Below are 18887 nucleotides of genomic sequence, written 5' to 3' on the forward strand. Positions count from 1 at the left end.
CTTAAAGGAGATAATATTAAATACTTTTAGATTTATAAGATTTTTAAGGATTAAGAGGTTACTTTAATATCCGGAATCACAGCATTTTTGTATGGTTACAGAAGTTAAAAAGCCAAATTCAGATGGTATAATATATCTAAGTTTACAATAATAAACAAAACAACGAAGCACAATACAACTGGTTTCTCTGATATATTCTATAGGTCAAGGTTACGCGGAGAAACTTGATTCTTGAGGAAGAGCAAGATTTACGAATTCTTCAAAAAGGAGAATATTTTGGAGAACAAGCTCTTCTCAGGTAAAAGATAACACAAGTTTAGGTCTAATGAATAGGACGGTATTTAATGAAACATTTTTGAAATAATATTGAGGGTTATTTTCATAAATGTGTATATGATGCACGTAAATTCAGAACGGGACATGTTTTCTATCGAGATTATTATCAAGGGTTGTAGAGATATTCAACAGCTTAATTTATTTGTTACATTGTTTACGCCTAGAATCGAAAAATAGTAAATAGTTGGACGATAGAGAAGAAATATTGAATACGAAAAAAAACGGCTTATTTAGGTTCCATTGCTATTTGTTGTATGAAGAATCTCTCCATATATAACGTGTAAATAAGCTATATGAAGCTACTTGATATATTACGAGTTACATTCTGACAAGTTTAACGTGTGTTATTCACTCCTAGGAAAATAAGCTACATAAATATATGTGGATATACATATTCGTTATACAATGCATTTCACAGCAACACCTATTTAAATATATTTATGTGTATATATATATATATATATATATATACACACTTACACATAAGTATTAAGATTTTAAATTATTCATTAAAATCTACATGAAGTTACCTAAAACTAATGTTTTATTTTTAGGGAGGAAAGGCGTACAGCTAATGTTATAGCTCTAGAGCCAGGAGTGGAATGTCTCGCGATAGACAGAGAGTAAGTGGCAAAAACTTGTATTACTTCGATATTTCAGAGAAAAACTAAAATATTCATTTTTTAAAATTGATTTTGGCTTCTTCTTTTCTTAATCCAAAATCTGCACAATATCTAACTACAAGTGGTATAGAAACCCAATATCTAGTTGGGACTAAGTTCGGTAAATGCATTTAAGTAAATTAACGAATGCTGAATAAGACATGTCTACCATTTAATTTGCTGACTTACGCGCTTTATACTGGCATTAAAAATGAAAGAAACATTAATTTCTAACTGACAAAATAAAAACCAAAGACGAACTTTCATCTGGTTTGACTAGTGTTTGTACAGCCTCATCCATGCATGTTTGCTGATATTAAAGTTATGTTTGTGTATCTTCTATCGGTCTGGCATGGCCAAGTGTGTTAAGGCGTGCGACTCGTAATCTGAGGGTCGCGGGTTCGCATTCCCGTCGCGCCAAACGTGCTTTCCCTTTCAGGCGTGGGGGGGGGCGTTATAATGTGATGGTCAATCCCACTATTCGTTGGTAAAATAGTAGCCCAAGAGGTGGCGGTGGGTGGTGATGACTAGCTGCCTTCCCTCTAGTCTTACGCTGCTAAATTAGGGACGGCTAACACAGATAGCCCTCGAGTAGCTTTGTGCGAAATTAAAAAACAAACAAACAAGTATCTTTCATCTTACAAAATAATCATATTCCGTTGTGTAAAATGAGTAACGTGTGTGTGCTGTGAGTGTTTATAAACTACTTTTTATCAGACTTTGAGCCTCAGACTGAACTTGAAGTTTACTAATAATTTTATTACAGGTCGTTCAATCAGTTCATTGGCGACTTAGAGGAACTTCAGAACAAACGCTACAATGACGACCAAAGATACAGGTATGAAAATTGAGAACGAAATAAATTTATTAAATCTTGTGTAATCTTAATAAACTTCTTCATGAAAAAAACCTTTTATTTCTTACTACAAGTCGGTGTGAGTCAAATAAAAAGAGAAATGTTAAAGTATCTTCATGACTTAAAATTTTTCGTGAAGAATAGGGCCCATAAATCACCTAAAAAATTGGCATGCTAAACTTCAAATTTGAAGGTTCAAAGCTAGGGCTACAATATAACACTGAACATAGCCAACACTTTTACCTGAGGGAACACTATAAATGTAATACGTAATTCCGTTTCTTCTATTAAAAGTAGCCATGTAGACGACGGATGCCGCTGACTGATAACCTCTTCGTGTAGACGAGTGTAACTAGAGCGGACATTAAATTTCTGTTTAAAAAAGGAACGTGACTGTATTACTTGTTACATTATATTATATTACTATATTTCTTTTAAAAATAACTAGAGTAAATTTATCACAGTTAAATATTAAGTTGGTAGCTGTCTAACTCAAAATATATATTCTTGGTAATTTATTTGTTTGTAGTTAGGCCCGGCATGGCCAAGCGTGTTAAGGCGTGCGACTCGTAATCTGAGGGTCGCGAGTTCGCATCTCCGTCGCGCCAAACATGCTCGCCCTTTCAGCCGTGGGGGCGTTATAACGTGACGGTCAATCTCACTATTCGTTGGTAAAAGAGTAGCCCAAGAGTTGGCGGTGGGTGGTGATGACTAGCTGCCTTCCTTCTAGTCTTACACTGCTAACTTAGGGACGGCTAACACAGATAGCCCTCGAATAGCTTTGTGTGAAATTCAAAAAACAAACAAACACTTGTTTGTAGTTAACTGTAAACCTAAACAATGGACTATTTGTACTGTGCCTATCACGGGTATCGAAGCCAGGTTTCTAGTGTTTTAATTCCGCAGACTTAATTAAAAAAGTCCATTATAATATAATTAGTATTATAATTAGTTATAATACTAATTATATATTAGTAAAGATATAATGCTTTACTAATGAGAAAGGCATTTTTGGTGGCATCAAATGTTATTTGCTAAGGATGGTCCCTCAAGAAAGGAACTCAGCACAATTATAACTTATCAGTTAACAACTTAGCGTAACATAAACTAAATCTATAGTCCTTTAGTTTCTCGTTAAAGATGTTTTCAAAAAACGAACACCACCATGATCTAAAAAATAAAATAAACAACATTTTTCCTTAAAATCTGTTTTAATCTGTAGAGTGCCAATTACTATCAACCTGAATCTCACAATTATTGAGCTGTGGTATTTATTTTTATCTATAAAAGTAGTTGTCCGGTTTTTTACTAGTTTTGTACTTCATAGCTTAAGGGTAATAAATAATTCTACATATATTTCATTCTTGATATATTATAATCTTTATGTTTTCCGAGTTTATTAAAATTTTACTTATATGTATATATTAATAAGCCTTATTTCCGGACTCTGCTGATAATTTGATACGTGTGTTTCGAAACATTCGATGAAATATTTAGACAAAAAACATTTCATCCTCCCAACTGTTTTTGTCTTGATTGGCAGATTTCATTTTCCCCCTGACGAATACATCATGACTCTCACAAGTGTTTTTTTTCAAATACATATCATTAACAGTAACTTTCAAAGACATTTGATAATGCTGTTTAAATCAGTGTGTTATCATGAAAACATATTTTACCATTTTCCTAATTTTGGTGTTACTGAAGATTGTTGAGTCAGGATTCTTGTAATTTGTACGATCCGAATGAAGACTTCACTGACGTACGTTATAATGAGCTTGATGTCATAGTTACGCTTGGTGTTGGTGGATTTGGAAGAGTGGATCTGGTGAGTGTTTACTTTTTTATCACTGCACATACTTTAACACACAAAGTATCTGGGCCGTACAAACATTGAAAATGATCTTAGGTTATCATTTTACTTTTCGGCAGATTTTGCAAAATTAGAAAAAAAAACACGTAAGTTTTATAAAATAGTATAGCAACTATAGCAGAAAAAAATGGTGTTAATAGAGAAGAGAGTTTCCCACAATAACTGTAGAATAAATAGAATAATAACATCAATGTCACAATACGACGATCATTGTTTCTCTTCCCTAACATGAATTTGTACACAAGTACACACACACATATATATATATATATATATATATACCTATATACTGATCTCGACTTTAAATATTTTTAAACATTATAGGCATGACGTATATAATGTTTTATCATTTGCTGTTATATATTGTAAACGTATATGGCAACAATTTCTGTTAGGTGCGTTGGAAAAGAGACAAAAGCAAGGTTTTTGCCCTAAAGTCTTTACAAAAATCTCACATCGTCGAAACTCAACAACAAGAACACACGATTTGTGAAAGGTCAATCATGATGACCTGCCGACATCAGTTTATCTGTAGGTAAGAGTACTTGGTAAAGTAAAATTCACAGCAGTAAATAATTAGAATTAATACACACAGTTTACCGGTTCAATCATGTTTTATTTAAAATGTAAGAGAAACTAATATAAAATCATTCGAACATTTTCAGTTGATCTGAGTTCCTTAAAATAACTAAATATATTTAAATCAATGCACTTAATACATATTTTAGTTGCAACACTTCTATATAACTAAAGTATATAAACCTATAGATAAGTTCTGATAATGTTTGTTTTCTACAGTGTGTGGTTGAATAATTAGTGTTTCTATGTTTACTTTTTCAAGTATATTTAGTTTTTACGAATGAAAGTTTACCTGTGGATACTTTTAGAAATAAAGAATATATAAGTATATATAGTTGTTTATTATTCATTATTCAGATGGTAATAGAAAGTTCAACTGTAACACCGGCTACCGTGTGTGTTTAGTTTTTAAGAACAGTTTTAGAAAGTATATTCCGTACCGAACACCTGGCCCGGCATGGCCAGGTGGTTAAGACACTTGATTCATTATCCGAGGGTCACGATTTCGAATCCCCATCACTCCAAACATGCTGCCCTTACAGCCGTGGGAGCGTTATAATGTTTATCATTTCAAAGTAATGGCTGTTTTATTGATTAAAATATTCTGTGTAAGAATACTTTAGATACGTTATTTTGACATAGGAAACAAAGATTGGATTTTCTTTCTTTGAATAAGGTACTGATAAAAAAGATTATATATGTTGTATAGAATTTTATATAGAGGATCTCTTTTCTGGAACCACAACTGAAAATCATATTAAATAAATTATTACAAATTAAACAGTGTTATTCTTTTATAACAACTTTATTTCGAATAAAGATACTTGAGAGTTAATCATATCCCAAAAAGGAGGAAACCCCGAGAGTTTATTATATTATGGGTTATCTATAGATGCTGGTCGTCATAAGCTGTTAAGATCCCCGTCACACCAAACATGCTCGTCTTTTCAGCCGTGGGGGCGTTATAATGTGACGGTCAATCCCACTATTTGTTGGTAAAAGAGTAGCCCAAGAGTTGGCGGTGGGTAGTGATGACTATTTACCTTCCCTCTAGTCTTACACTGCTAAATTAGGGACGGCTAGCGCAGATAGCCCTCGTGTAGTTTTGCGCGAAATTCAAACCAAACCGAACACTTTTACGATAGTTTCTTAATTAAACGGCTACTCCATTATTAGACATGACAGGAAGGATAATAGAGATCCAAACAGAGGTATTTTATTATTGTACAGGACTGAACTTATAGTTCAGGAACTTAGCATTCCTTCCCGTAACGAATCCATAGTTATCAATATAAAAACGCATAATCATACGGACGTTACTGTGGCGGGCATCTACTCCTCGCCTAGTACAGTGTTAGATGCAAATCTTTTGCATTCATTGAATAATAACAATCCAAATCTAATCATTACAGGCGATATAAATAGTAAACATATAGCATTCAACTGTCGAAGTACAAACGCAAACGGCAATATACTTTATCAATTTCTGGATGAAACTAACTTGATTTTATTAAACGATGCAACACCGACACATATCTCGTACGCACACGGCACCAGTAAAATACTGGACCTATGCCTGTGTTCGTCTAATATGAGTCGCAAATTTGTAAACTTTCATGTTGGTCACGACTTGGATAGTGACCACCTCCCAGTTTGGTGTATCTTCAATCTCACCCCCCACTTAAACAAAATTAAAGTTAAAGATCAACTGAATTACAACAAAGCTAATTGGCCATATTTTCAAACTATCTTAAATCAAACCTTACCTCCCGAAGTACTACATATTGCCGCGGACGCGTTGGATATAGATGCATACTGTCACATCATCTCCGTGTGTCTAAAACATGCAGCCAAAACTCTATACCGAAACAAAAACACTTCACAACAACTCACTCATGGCAACCACATAAGGATATAATACACTTAATAAAAGACGTATACTCCGCAGACAGTACATACAAAATCGCAACCCCACACTTAAAACACAGATCAACACTATAAGGAATAAGATACGACATTTAATCCGACAACAAAAACAAGAAAACTGGGACACCTTCTGTTCAGAACTAAATCAAAAACTGATCTAAAACAATTCTGTACACACTTAAAAAGATTTACGAATACAGGAACAACAAACACAGTATATCCACCACTTGAACTGGATGGAGAAACAGCATACACTAACATAGAAAAAGCTGAGATATTTAAAAAAACACCTAGAAAACACGTTCAAGACACATCATGAACCAGACATGAACAGATACTTCTATAATACAGTTAATAACTTTATTGATCACAACAAAAGCACTTACACACCTATATTTCCAGTAAACACTATTATACACCCAGAAAAAAAAAAAGATTGGAGCACTCATCAACTGATTAAAGATATCACTATAACGGAAGTCGTAACTGCTATTAACAACACAAAAAACAAATCCCCTGTAGAAGATGGTATACAAGCTATCCTCCTAAAACACGGCACTCAGAGATTATATGAACACCTAACAGCCTTATTTAATCTATCATTATCAGCTGGATATATCCCCGTTTCTTGGAAGGAAGCAATAATCTTAATGTTCCAGAAAGAAGGAAAGTCAGCGAATAACCCAAACAACTACCGCCCAATTAGCTTAACCAGTTGTATAGGCAAAGTATTAAAGAGGATAATTAGTAATCGTCTCTCAGTATACATAGAAGAAAATTCAAAATTACCTGAAATTCAAAACGGATTTCGAAAATACCGCCAAAATTCAGACCACCTGATTCGACTTACAGAATCAATTACTGACAGCTTTAACAAAAACGAATGCACTGTAGCTTGCTTTCTCGATATTGAGAAAGCTTTTGACACAGTGTGGCATAATGGATCATATGTCATAGATTACATGAAATGGCTTTACCCCAAGAAACTATTCGTTGGCTGTCCAACTTTCTGGAAAACCGAAAGTGCAAAGTAAATGTGAATGGGGCCCACTCAGGGTCCTTTTCACCCGAAGCAGAAGTCCCGCAGGGAGGGGTTGTTAGCCCTGTATTATTTATCATGTATGTGAGTAATATGCCTCTGTCGGACCTAAATTTAGGTTATGCATCACAGTTTTCTGAGGATGTAGCAGTCTGGAAAAGTGCCCCCACTCCTTCAATTGCAGCAACGAACCTACAACCAGTTCTAAATAACATCGAAGAATACTGCCAGAAATACAGAATTAAAATCAATATTCCGAAAACTCAAGTGATATTATTCAGCAGACTCAATAAGCTGATAAAAGATCCACCAAAGCTCTACATGAATGGATCACTTTTACTGACTTCTACTTCTGCAAAATTTCTAGGTCTAACTTACGATTCAAAATTAACGTGGTTACCGCATATTAAAAATATACTGAAACGAATCTGGAAAAGAGCAAACTATGCAAGAAGTGTTTCAGGTAAAAACCAAGGAACATCACCAGACAATATACTTAAAATCTACAAAACGGACATTAGACCCATAATAGAATATGCATCACCTGCCTGGATCAACATAGCACCCACACATTTACAGAAACTTCAACGAATACAAAATTCAGTTCTAACTTCGGCATATAAAGTACCATGTAGCACTTCATCCACATTCATGCACAAGTATGCGAACATAGAAACAATATCTGAAAGTTTCTTGCAAAATTCTCTAAAATATTTCAATAAGAATTGACATAAGAATGACTTAATGTGTGATCTCGACAGATACCACGTACATGATGTAAATAGTCCTAAATACCTCTCCTCTTTTAACATGTATTTAAGGAATGTTGCACAAGCTGGCCACCTTGCACAAGAAACTTAATCCTTGTTTTTCTTTCATTGATCATGAATTTTCTCATATAATTATTATTATTATTTTTTTTTTTTATTTTATTGTTACTACTAGTAGTAGTAGCATTTTCTCCATGGAGAAAAGCAACATAAGAAGAAAAAGGAGAAAAATACAAAAAAGTATATTAAATGAAAATAATATATCTATATATATGTATGAAAAATACAAAAAAATCAAAAAGAAGAAAAAATACAGAAAATATATTAAAATAAAAAAAGAAATAATTAAAGTAAAAAAACAACAACCTTTTCTTGTGCGTCCATGCATGGACTGTGCCCTGAAATGAGTACGGTGTCATACTTTTACTCTGGCCCAAAGCTATTATAAAACAAATCCCTGAACGACAGACGCTATCAACGTTCGGGAGGGAGGAAGAGGTCTAATGTACCTGACCCTCCTGGGTATTTAACATCAATACCCAAATACCCTCTCAGCGAGACTCGAATTCGATAGTTTCTTCTGAGTCCAAGTTAATAACCCTCGAGTGACTCAGCGGTATTTCTATACTCCTGGCGGGCAAAGCATAGCTAACCCAATGTGTATTTTCGTGCTTAACTTCAAACAATTAAGATATTTATTTATGTGCAAAATGATTTCGCGGTTTTAACTCTCGTAGAAGCTTTTATATTCTCCACGTTTTCATGCAACGTTCATTGAACACATAAAACCTAGCCACGTTCTGAATTTTTTCACAGTTTCTCTCATCATTTTTCAAAGACAAAATGCATCTCTATTTAAACTTCCACTACTGATCTTGTAATAAATCTTTCGTGAAATACTCAAATACATTAAATATCCAAAGTTTTGTAAACGTCTGTAATTTTGACATTTCATAATAAAATGTAAATCTTTTTACTAAGACATTACCTTTTATAACTGTTTCATTATCTAGCCCACACTGACAATGTTGCACACGTCACAGCTCTACTTATGCGCCATTTGATATCGGTGTTACAGACTAGAACACCAGATTAGTGAATATTTACAGATATGTGAGAGCTTCTTGTTTACAGACTGGTGCTTAACACGGGCTTCGAGTAACTATAAAGGTAAATTATAACACACACATATATACATATATTTAGAGAATGGTTTAAATGAATATGTTGCCTTTTGTGAATTTATTTTATGTTCGTTTGTTTATTTTTGAATTTCTCGCAAAGCTACACGAGGGCTATCTGCGCTAGCCGTCCCTAATTTAGCAGTGTAAGACTAGAGGGAAGGCAGCTAGTCATCACCACCCACCGCCAACTCTTGGGTTACTCTTTTACCAACGAATAGTGAGATTGACCGTCACGTTATAACGCCCTCACGGCGGAAAGGGCAAGCATGTTTGTTGCGACGGGGATCCGAACCTGCGACTCTCAGATTACAAGTCGAGCTCCTTAACCACCTGGCCATGCCGGGCCTTTTAACTTTATGTAAGCATGTTTTAAATAATATTGTATACATGTGTATAGATTTATATTTACATGTTAAGTTTATACCCCTAGGCTGTACAAAACCTTTAAAGATAATAAGTATGTGTATCTTATGATGGAAGCCTGTCTTGGAGGTGAACTGTGGACAATGCTTCGCAATAGGTAAATATATCTAAGAGATCTAAAACTTTATTAAAAATTAGTAACATCTTGTAGGTACCTATAACCTTTTATGAATTTCTCATATGTTTCTCTTACTTTTCATTAGTAGCATGCATATAATAATTATATCATACTATATAATAGCATGACGTAGCTGTACAGCAAAAGTGTGCTAAAATCTTAATGTAAATCCAATAATAATAGCTTCCATATAAAAAAAAAAAACTATTTGTTGGTAACCAAAGTGAGGCTGTTGTATTAATGTAAAAACTGCAGTATTCAGTTCATAACCGGTATTCTGATTATAATACAGTTACTTGTTTTGGTGTCGGATTTATGTTATCTTTCAGAGGGCGATTTGACGAAGAAAGTGCTCGTTTCTACATTAGTTGTGTCATTGAAGCTCTATGCTACCTTCATTCCAAGCAAATCTTGTATCGGGATTTGAAACCAGAAAACGTGATGTTGGACAGTGCAGGGTATATAAAACTTGTACGTCAAACAGTTCTTCCTTTATATTATTCATGCATATCATTTTATTGTTATATTAGATGTCAAAATAGTGTAATGCAAATTCAATCGCAATTGAGTGCGTTTCTTATGAGATGTGTGTAAATATATATACATATCAAGCAGGCGATAACACTGTCTTTGTAGGGATGGCACGGATTTTTCATCGAAATGGTATTTTGTATATCTCGTCAATAAATCATCAGAACTTAACAATACTAGTCAGTATTTTCTGTTATAACAATATCTATGTTAAGTCTGAGTCACAAGTTATGTAGATATCTAAATATCATATAAAAATTTTGAATTTCTTCTTTTTCCCTATACTTCTTTTTTTAATTATCTGATAATGATCATAGAGTTATTTTATTTGTTCATATTCGGGATAATAAATAACAATTTGATATATATATATATATGTATGTGAAAGGAAAAGGTAAGAACATTGTATAATTAAATATTATATTGAGGTAATTTGTAGTTAAAATCAAAATACTTACCTGTGTTCGATAACTTTTTGTTCGCCTATAAATAACAAGATTTCAATAGGAATTTATATAAAATACATATCATCGATTTTTTTTTCAGTCAAGCAATAGTTGCCAAAGATATATTTTTTATTACAACAGGTTTTTAGGATCTTACAGAAGAAGACTATGTGATGCTGTCTTTTGTTAAATTCTGAGCTTTTACTTTAAATAATAACAGGTTGACTTTGGATTTTCAAAGTATCTGAAAAATGGACAGAAGACATGGACTTTCTGCGGAACTCCAGAGTATGTAGCACCTGAGATTATATTAAATAAAGGTCACGACAGAGCTGTGGATTATTGGTCTCTTGGAATTCTTATGTTCGAGCTCCTTACATGCAAGTACGAACTTTTCTTCTAATGATCCTTTCCAAGTATATAAAAAATGATAAATGTATTTACGTAATATAGTGTAAATATATATATTTGTAATCCAATATATGATAACTTACTACGAATTTAATTTTTGCTGAAATTCAGTTTGTACTAATGATACAGCTGCGACAAACGAAATAATTATTTTAACTTTCGCGTAGTTTTTACTACAATAAAATGATGCCAATTGAAAATAAATTATTAATACATTATGTTTTCTGAATAATGTTTTTTAAACCTTCACAGAAAGAGCGAGCACTTTGATAACATGTTTTTTGTTTGTTTTTTCTGCGGTGCGATGTTCCTATTAATACTTCTAAAGCATGTGATATTTTAATTGGTTTCAAAACCTAATGGCACACTTTATAAGAATTTAAAATATCTAAAACAAATTTTATAAAAGTGAAACATTCTCTTCTTCTATTACAAAAGACCACCCTTCTACTCTCCTGATCCCATGAATACCTATAACATTATTTTGAGAGGCTTACATGTGATCGAGTTTCCACCAATTATCGGGAAACATGCTGAGTCACTCATCAAAAGCCTTTGTAAGGAAAATCCAACAGAACGCCTTGGTTATCAAAAAGGTGACTTCGGAGATATTAAGAAACATAAGTATGCTGTATTACCTTTTTTGCCTGTTCTTTTCTATGGTTTTTATTTCAAGAGAGTTCTAAAAGTTGTCTGAAGAGCAGAGACTGTTTTATATAATTCAGTGTAGTATTTCATCTGTTACCATTTTATTTTATAAATTAAGTGGTTTTCATACTATCAGTATTTATATAAAGAGTGAAGAAAAACAGAGCAAGACAAGGGTTATTTTTACACATTTGCCACTAATTGTGAACTGACAGACTAGCGGGAAAGCAGAGAGTAAACCACATCATTGCCAAATATTGGGCTATCAGATCGAATAGTGAGACTTTACAGATACTCTTACAAAGTGCGGAGTGCATTTTTGTGGCAACGGCAATAAGATATGCACCACAAACCCATCTTCTTACATTACAAGTATTGTAATCTTTGTGTAATGGTTATTGGTAAATAATATGACATTTCTTGCATTTGTTCTACTGATTCGTTTCCAATTATTGTCATTAATAAGCATCAAATCACATTATTACAGGACCAAAATTAACTTCGTTAATGCATATAAGAGTTAATTAGAAATAACATCAAGAAGATAGTGGTTTCTCGTACTGGTCTCCTTGTCACTGTGGCACAGAAAATTTTACCAGTTAAATCTACACCTTGTAATATCAGGGACTGCTTTATTTGTGACACAGAATTACGTGACAAATGTGCTAGGCCCGGCATGGCCAAGCGTGTTAAGGAGTGCGACTCGTAATCTGAAGGTGGCGGGTTCACATTCCCGTCGCGCCAAACATACTCGCCCCTTTTAGCCGTGGAGGCGTTATAATGTACATTTGTATATTGTCACAACCTTCAGATGTCTAATTATATAAGTGAACCGCTTGAAAAAAAAAAGCACAACCTTTTGCCGCACGAAAACTATCGAATGCACCTTTATATCTCAGACAAAGGTTATTACTTTATCATTTAGAAAGTAATTTTAGTATTTTAAATTTATAATAAAGGTTGATTGAAAATAATGTGTAACAATGTTTTTTGATTGGTAAAAAATGAGAAGTGTGATAAAAGAGTTAAAACACTATTATTTCTGTTTAAGTATTTAGATGGTTCTGAAAGTATTTGGTTTTCTTTTTGTTGGCTTTAATTTTTGAGTTGCCTTCTTTATTTGTTTTCAGTAATAAAGCTTAAACTTGTACATTTCTTAGGTGGTTTCAAGGGTTTGATTGGGACGGACTTCGAATGCGGCTATTACCTCCTCCAGTTGTTCCTGAGGTAAATGGTAATAGTAAAGATAACGACTTCCTTAATTTAATGGTGGAAATATTTCCTGAAGCAATGTACATTTTGTAAATTAGCAACTTAAATGAAACATATGTGTACATACATATTTCGCTCTATTCTTTATGAAAAGTTTCATTTTATCCAGTACTGTTTAACAAACAAACACTTTATTTTAAATTAGTTATGTAAATTTGCCCATCTGTTTTCAATAACGAAAATAATATGAATTCAAAAAACAACGATTTAATAATTTATAAATAATGATTCACATCCATCTTCCTTTACGGTTAAATTGGAAGGAAAAAAGTTTTGAATGAAAGGTATTTTGATTAAATTATTTTTATGTTTTATTACTAAGTTATTATTGCTATTGGAAGCTATTAATATTTAGTTGTAAACATGAAACATTCAATTATCCGAACTTTTTATTTTTTATATTGTGTATTACTTTCTTCTACCAATTTCGTGACTTTTACAGATAAGAATAGTTAAGTAAGGTTAGTAAGAATTATACAATAGTGAAAACTATTAATATTAACTACTTAAATGACAATAAAGTAAGTGTGAAGTATATTTTGTATTAAATTGTTAAAGATTATGGCGATAAATTGATTTTATATAACGATAGGAGAAAGTATAATTGAAATAAAGTTTTATTTAACAGAGAAATAAAAACAGAAAATAAAATAAACTATATTTCATAAGCTGTAACTAGTTTATATTTGAGTATATTTTAATGCATTTGATTAATATATAAAAATTGTATTTTATATTTATATGTTTTGGAGAATACGTTTTTTAATTCAGGCGATTTATGTATAGTTTTAGTATGGTGTTTGAACTTTTTTATCATATGTCATCTGTAAAACTGCACCCTGAAGGTTAATCTTTGAAAATACCTGTAGAATAAAACAATAAAGAAGAGAAAATATAAAGAAGTAGTTTAAGAATTGTTGTGTTTTTGTTATTTGTACCCATAGTTGAAGACTTGTAGGTGTTTCGGTTATTTATTATGGAATACATATAGTAGCTTATTTTGATTTAAATAATTTGTCAGACGAAAAATAACGTTTCAGCTAATCGAAATATCAATTGAACTAGAAATGTGTACACATTTTATGTGTGACGAAACTATCCGTATTCTTAAATATATTCGCAAACTTTCTCGAAATTAATAAGAACCAAATATCAATAAAATAAATTAGATTATTTTCTGGTTCTCATAACAGTCGTAACATCAATAAGCAGGCCAACTGAGATACAGCAGTAGTATGAGAGAAATATCAGTTACATGTTGAAACGTAACAAAACTTTGATATTTTATTACAGATCAATGGCCTATTGGATTCCAGCAATTTCGATACTTACCCTCGAAATGTTGTAGTACCTCCTGATGAAGTTTCTGGCTGGGATAGCAACTTCTGAGCGTTAAGACTTCTGATGAGGCTTAAGTTTCAAAGAATGTCTTTTGGCTAGAAACATTACTTCACAACGATGCTTTTCAGTTTTAGCAGGGAAATTGAATGATTTTATGCAAAATGTTGGATTTAGTTATTATTGGATTTAGTTTCATGATTTATAAGTGATATTTTGATGGTTTCCCCAAACAATTTCAATTATTATTTATTACATCAAATAGCATTTTATAGTTTTGAAATTTTAAACGTGTAACAATGAAAGTGACAAAGCATATGATACTTTTATAAGTTTAAAGGGAGATATAGTATAAGCGTTAATATGATTCAATGCAACTGATGTGACGTACCTTTGAGAAGATATCCTGGCTGATAGGTTGTTATTACAAGATTTTTTAGTTTCATTCAATAATTCTTTTAATTAGTATCGCATATATTCTTCATTTGTTTTTCTCGAATTTCGCGCCAAGCTATTCGAAGGCCATCCTTGTTTAACGTTCCTAATTTTGAGGTTATAAACTATCGGGAAGTCAGCTAGTCAACATCACCCATCACCAATTTGTGGGCTACCCTAATTGAACAGTGGGATTTGACTCTCATTTTTATAAAGCAACCATGGCACCAAAGTATGGAATACGATTTTTTTTCTTTGGCGTTAATATGACGAGAACCACTGAACGTCAAATCTATCGTTTGGCGAGCTTATTATTGTTAGAAAGGAATGCACTTTAAAGAGTAAGGGCGCTAAATTATGAAAAATGGGGAGGATAGGTGCACACCTCTAATCCGCTGATAAGATGTTTGAAAAGAAACCAGGATTCACCAAAAACGCTCAAAGTTTACTCAAACTTAATCATATTAATATTCTAGTCTGCAGTTCTTTTGTAACCCATTGATCTTTTGTCGATCCATTTTTCTAAATAGTAACTGTTAAATTTCTCTACGATAGGTGATTTTAGTAAATACACTGCAGTGTGTTAAGGCTGACGGTATCTCTTTACACCTTATGATGTAATGCAGAAAACCTAAGAAGTATTTATTACAAGTAAATGAGAGATGAGGTCTTTACAGTTAGCAAGTCTGTTTTGTATTATAGGATTTAATTTAAAGTCAGCGGTTGCAATGGTCCGAGACAGAGCTGACAGTTAGGAAGATTATATAGAATTACAAGCGGAAAAACAAAAGCTGTCAGTTTAATATGACCTTTCTCTGATTTTTTTTATACTGTTGCGAATACTTTTAAGACAGTACCATATTTTGTGGTGATCGTTGACTATCGTGGAAGTAATTATGTTATTATACATGTATTGTTGTTGGAATAAATTATTCGTTTTCTTTTCTATATTTACAAACAAAAATGGAAATAAAAACATTGAACACGAGAGCTTTGTTTATTTAATAAAACATAATAAGTGTAAAGTACAAAACTTCTTATTATACGTGTGTGTACACAGAAATATTTAATTCTGCAATTTAGTACCAAAATATTAAGTCTTTTGGTGAGTTAAGGTAAAGTTTGTAAGTTTACAATTCTAAAAATCGGGTTTTATAAATCGTATATTTTTATTGATTTGGTTTATTTTAAATTTCGCGCAAATCTACACGACAGCTATCTTCGGTAGCCGTACCTAATTTAGCAGTGTAAGACTAGAGGGAAGGCAGCTAGTCATCACCACCCACCGCGATCTCTTGGGCTACTCTTTTACCAACGAATAGTAGGATTGACCGTCACATTATAACGCCCCCACGGCTGAAAGGGCAAACATGTTTGGTGCGATAGGGATTTGAACTCGCGACTCTCGGATTATAAGTTGAGTGCCTTAACCACTTTTCAAAAACACATTTTCTCACAGACAGCCCTTAGTGATGTCTGTTAATTTGTATTTAAATATAAATTGAATAATTTTTTTATATATTGTATGTTACGTCGACCTGAAATATTGTTATTATAGCATTATTGTCACTGAAAATATCCGATTGTATTTATTGTTTTCGTTCGATTATTGGAATCGTTTGATGATATTTTGGGAAAGTCATTCGGTAACCTCGCTGGTATACATTCAAGTACTACCTTTGAAACAGTACTACATACACGCGCCAATTAGAGTACAGACACGAGTATTAAGGTCTTCTATTTGGGTCTTGAAGCTACTATTGGTTTCTTTACTACAGTAGTCTTAAATATGAAACACAGTTTTTATCTTCAGGAATCGTCTTTAGGAGTCGTAATATGAAATATTGAGTTTCACACTATATTAAAATTGATGTGCACGTGTGAATGCATGTTGCCACACGTGAAAGATACAACAATATGGATAACACATTTAACAGGTATCTAAATGGTTCATATCTGACAGGTTCGTTACTAAAAAACAGTTCAGTACAGCTACCACAAGAAGAAAAATGCGTTTCTGAAATCTGACAGCAATTATTCACTATGTTTTCTCACATTCTCAATGAACACAGAATTCGATCTCTACTGGCCCGGCATGGCCAAGTGGTTAAGGCACTCGACTCGTAATCCGAGGATCAAGGGGTGTGAATCCTCGTCGCACCAAACATGCTTACACTTTCAGCCGTGGGGGTGTTATAATATGATGGTCACTCTCACTATTCGTTGGTAAAAGAGTAGCGCAAGAGTTGGCGGTGGGTGGTGATGACTAGCGGCCTTCTTTCTAATCTATCATTGCTAAATTAGGGTCGGCTTTGTCAGATAGCCCTCGGGTAGCTTTGCTCAAAATTCGAAACAAACTAAACGTCATGCCGTGTTTTACTCTCCGTCTTAATATAATCACAATGTTTTGATGGCAGTTTCGCATATACAATTTTCTTACCCTTCAAATCTTACATACTGCTTCCATTGGAACACATTCTGGTTCTAGCATTCAATGTTATGTAATATGTTCATTCTAGAAAAGAAGCAAGTACATCTTTTCAATGTTTAATTGTGATGTTATTGTTATTAATGCATGTAATATATCGATTTTGTCACTTGTGGAAAAGAGTCTGTAGGATTTAAAATTTTATTACTAAATACAAGACTGTAAGAATGCTTGAAGAGTATAGATATTAATTTTAAAATAGGTATGGATATATTTCTCATTAATGATTTAAAGACTTCTTAGAAAAGAGTACAATATTTAAAGAACAGGCAGAATATATTAATTAACTTATAAATTTTTCGTCTTGAGAAAAATGCATGTGTTTTCAAGTTTTTATTTCCTTAACACACGGAGATATTATCAAGGCTAGAGAACTTTGAGTTAAGTATCAGATAATACTAAATGCTTTGATTGTAACGGGCGAAATATATACACATACTTTATTATGAATATCTCGTCTAAGTCTCCCGTTTCTATTGGCACAGCGGACCAGTGGCGGCGCCAGGATATTTTCGTTGGGGGTGGGGGAGTGGCTGGGGGGCTGAGGTAAACTGTGGAGGGGCTTCTCAAAATGCCATCAATATGAAGTATAGATGGTAATTTATAATAATGCAAATACCAAGGTACATTTCAGAAAGATGTGTTATTTTGAACTACGTTTTCAATGCAGTTTTCATTGGAAACTCATTCTCTGATTAATAATTCATTATTACAAATTAGAAATGATCTGTTTATGAAAATATGCGTATATGTAAAAGAGAAAGCTCACCTAAATTCCACTCAAGGTAATACATAATAATAAAGAAAATCAAGATTACCTTAGATTGAATATTTAATATACCATTAAGAGTAAAGCTACAAATCGATAGAAATATAACATAAAGACATAGTTTATATAGCAGAAACGAATTATCCCATGTGAAGTTAATACACTCTGAGGAAAAGTAAGATCACTATCACTCTAACTATCTTTCATCATGTTGTGTTTATAGTCAATATTACTTCAAAATAATGCGCCTGTTCTGGTGATTGGCAGCAAATGTGTCTATAACAGTATATAAGTAAAACAAAGAACCTGACGATGACCGAAGAAGGTCGAAACGTTGTTCGCTCCTCTACGTAAAATATTTTCTGAACCCAAACGAGCCGTTTTTACATATATATTTCCTACAAGTGGGTTTTCTCGACATCAATGTCTGTAACAGTATCAATATCGAGTTGTTTTGCCATCCTGGAGTTTAGTGATATGACAGCAAGATTGCTGGTGCGGTTGTTACCACTGCTGTTGCGCAAGTATGTCTGGAGAAGCTTCAGACATGAGAAACTTCTCTCACAGGCAGCTGAAGTTACAGGCAGGGTCACAGCGATGCATACAAGTGTGTGGAGAACCATGAAGGCATTATTGTATGGCTCCAGCATGGTTGCAAGCTCCAATGGTGTAGATACTTCCTTCCTCTTGTCTTTCTTCCTAGCAATTAGCCGGTTCAACTGGTGGACCTCCACTGCAAGGTCATCCACTGCCACACCATAGTTTGCTGCCATTACTAAGAGT

The 18887-nt window shown here is 33.2% G+C and overlaps 1 protein-coding gene across 1 annotated transcript in view; it reads left to right on the plus strand.

Annotated features, from left to right (window-relative positions):
* The window catches only part of LOC143252704 (cGMP-dependent protein kinase 1-like), a 32717-nt gene extending 16772 nt beyond the window's left edge, over positions 1 to 15945 (plus strand). The window contains exons 9-19 of the mRNA XM_076505257.1: positions 204 to 298; positions 891 to 959; positions 1765 to 1836; positions 3562 to 3682; positions 4123 to 4262; positions 9656 to 9745; positions 10096 to 10237; positions 10964 to 11127; positions 11593 to 11778; positions 12963 to 13029; positions 14368 to 15945. Coding sequence (XP_076361372.1) covers positions 204 to 298; positions 891 to 959; positions 1765 to 1836; positions 3562 to 3682; positions 4123 to 4262; positions 9656 to 9745; positions 10096 to 10237; positions 10964 to 11127; positions 11593 to 11778; positions 12963 to 13029; positions 14368 to 14463 — 1242 coding nt within the window. The 3' untranslated portion in view covers positions 14464 to 15945. The remainder of the gene's footprint in view (positions 1 to 203; positions 299 to 890; positions 960 to 1764; positions 1837 to 3561; positions 3683 to 4122; positions 4263 to 9655; positions 9746 to 10095; positions 10238 to 10963; positions 11128 to 11592; positions 11779 to 12962; positions 13030 to 14367) is intronic.
* The last annotated feature ends 2942 nt before the right edge of the window (positions 15946 to 18887 follow it).

Source organism: Tachypleus tridentatus, chromosome 6 (assembly GCF_004210375.1).
Source record: "Tachypleus tridentatus isolate NWPU-2018 chromosome 6, ASM421037v1, whole genome shotgun sequence".
Taxonomy (NCBI): Eukaryota; Metazoa; Arthropoda; class Merostomata; order Xiphosura; family Limulidae; genus Tachypleus; species Tachypleus tridentatus.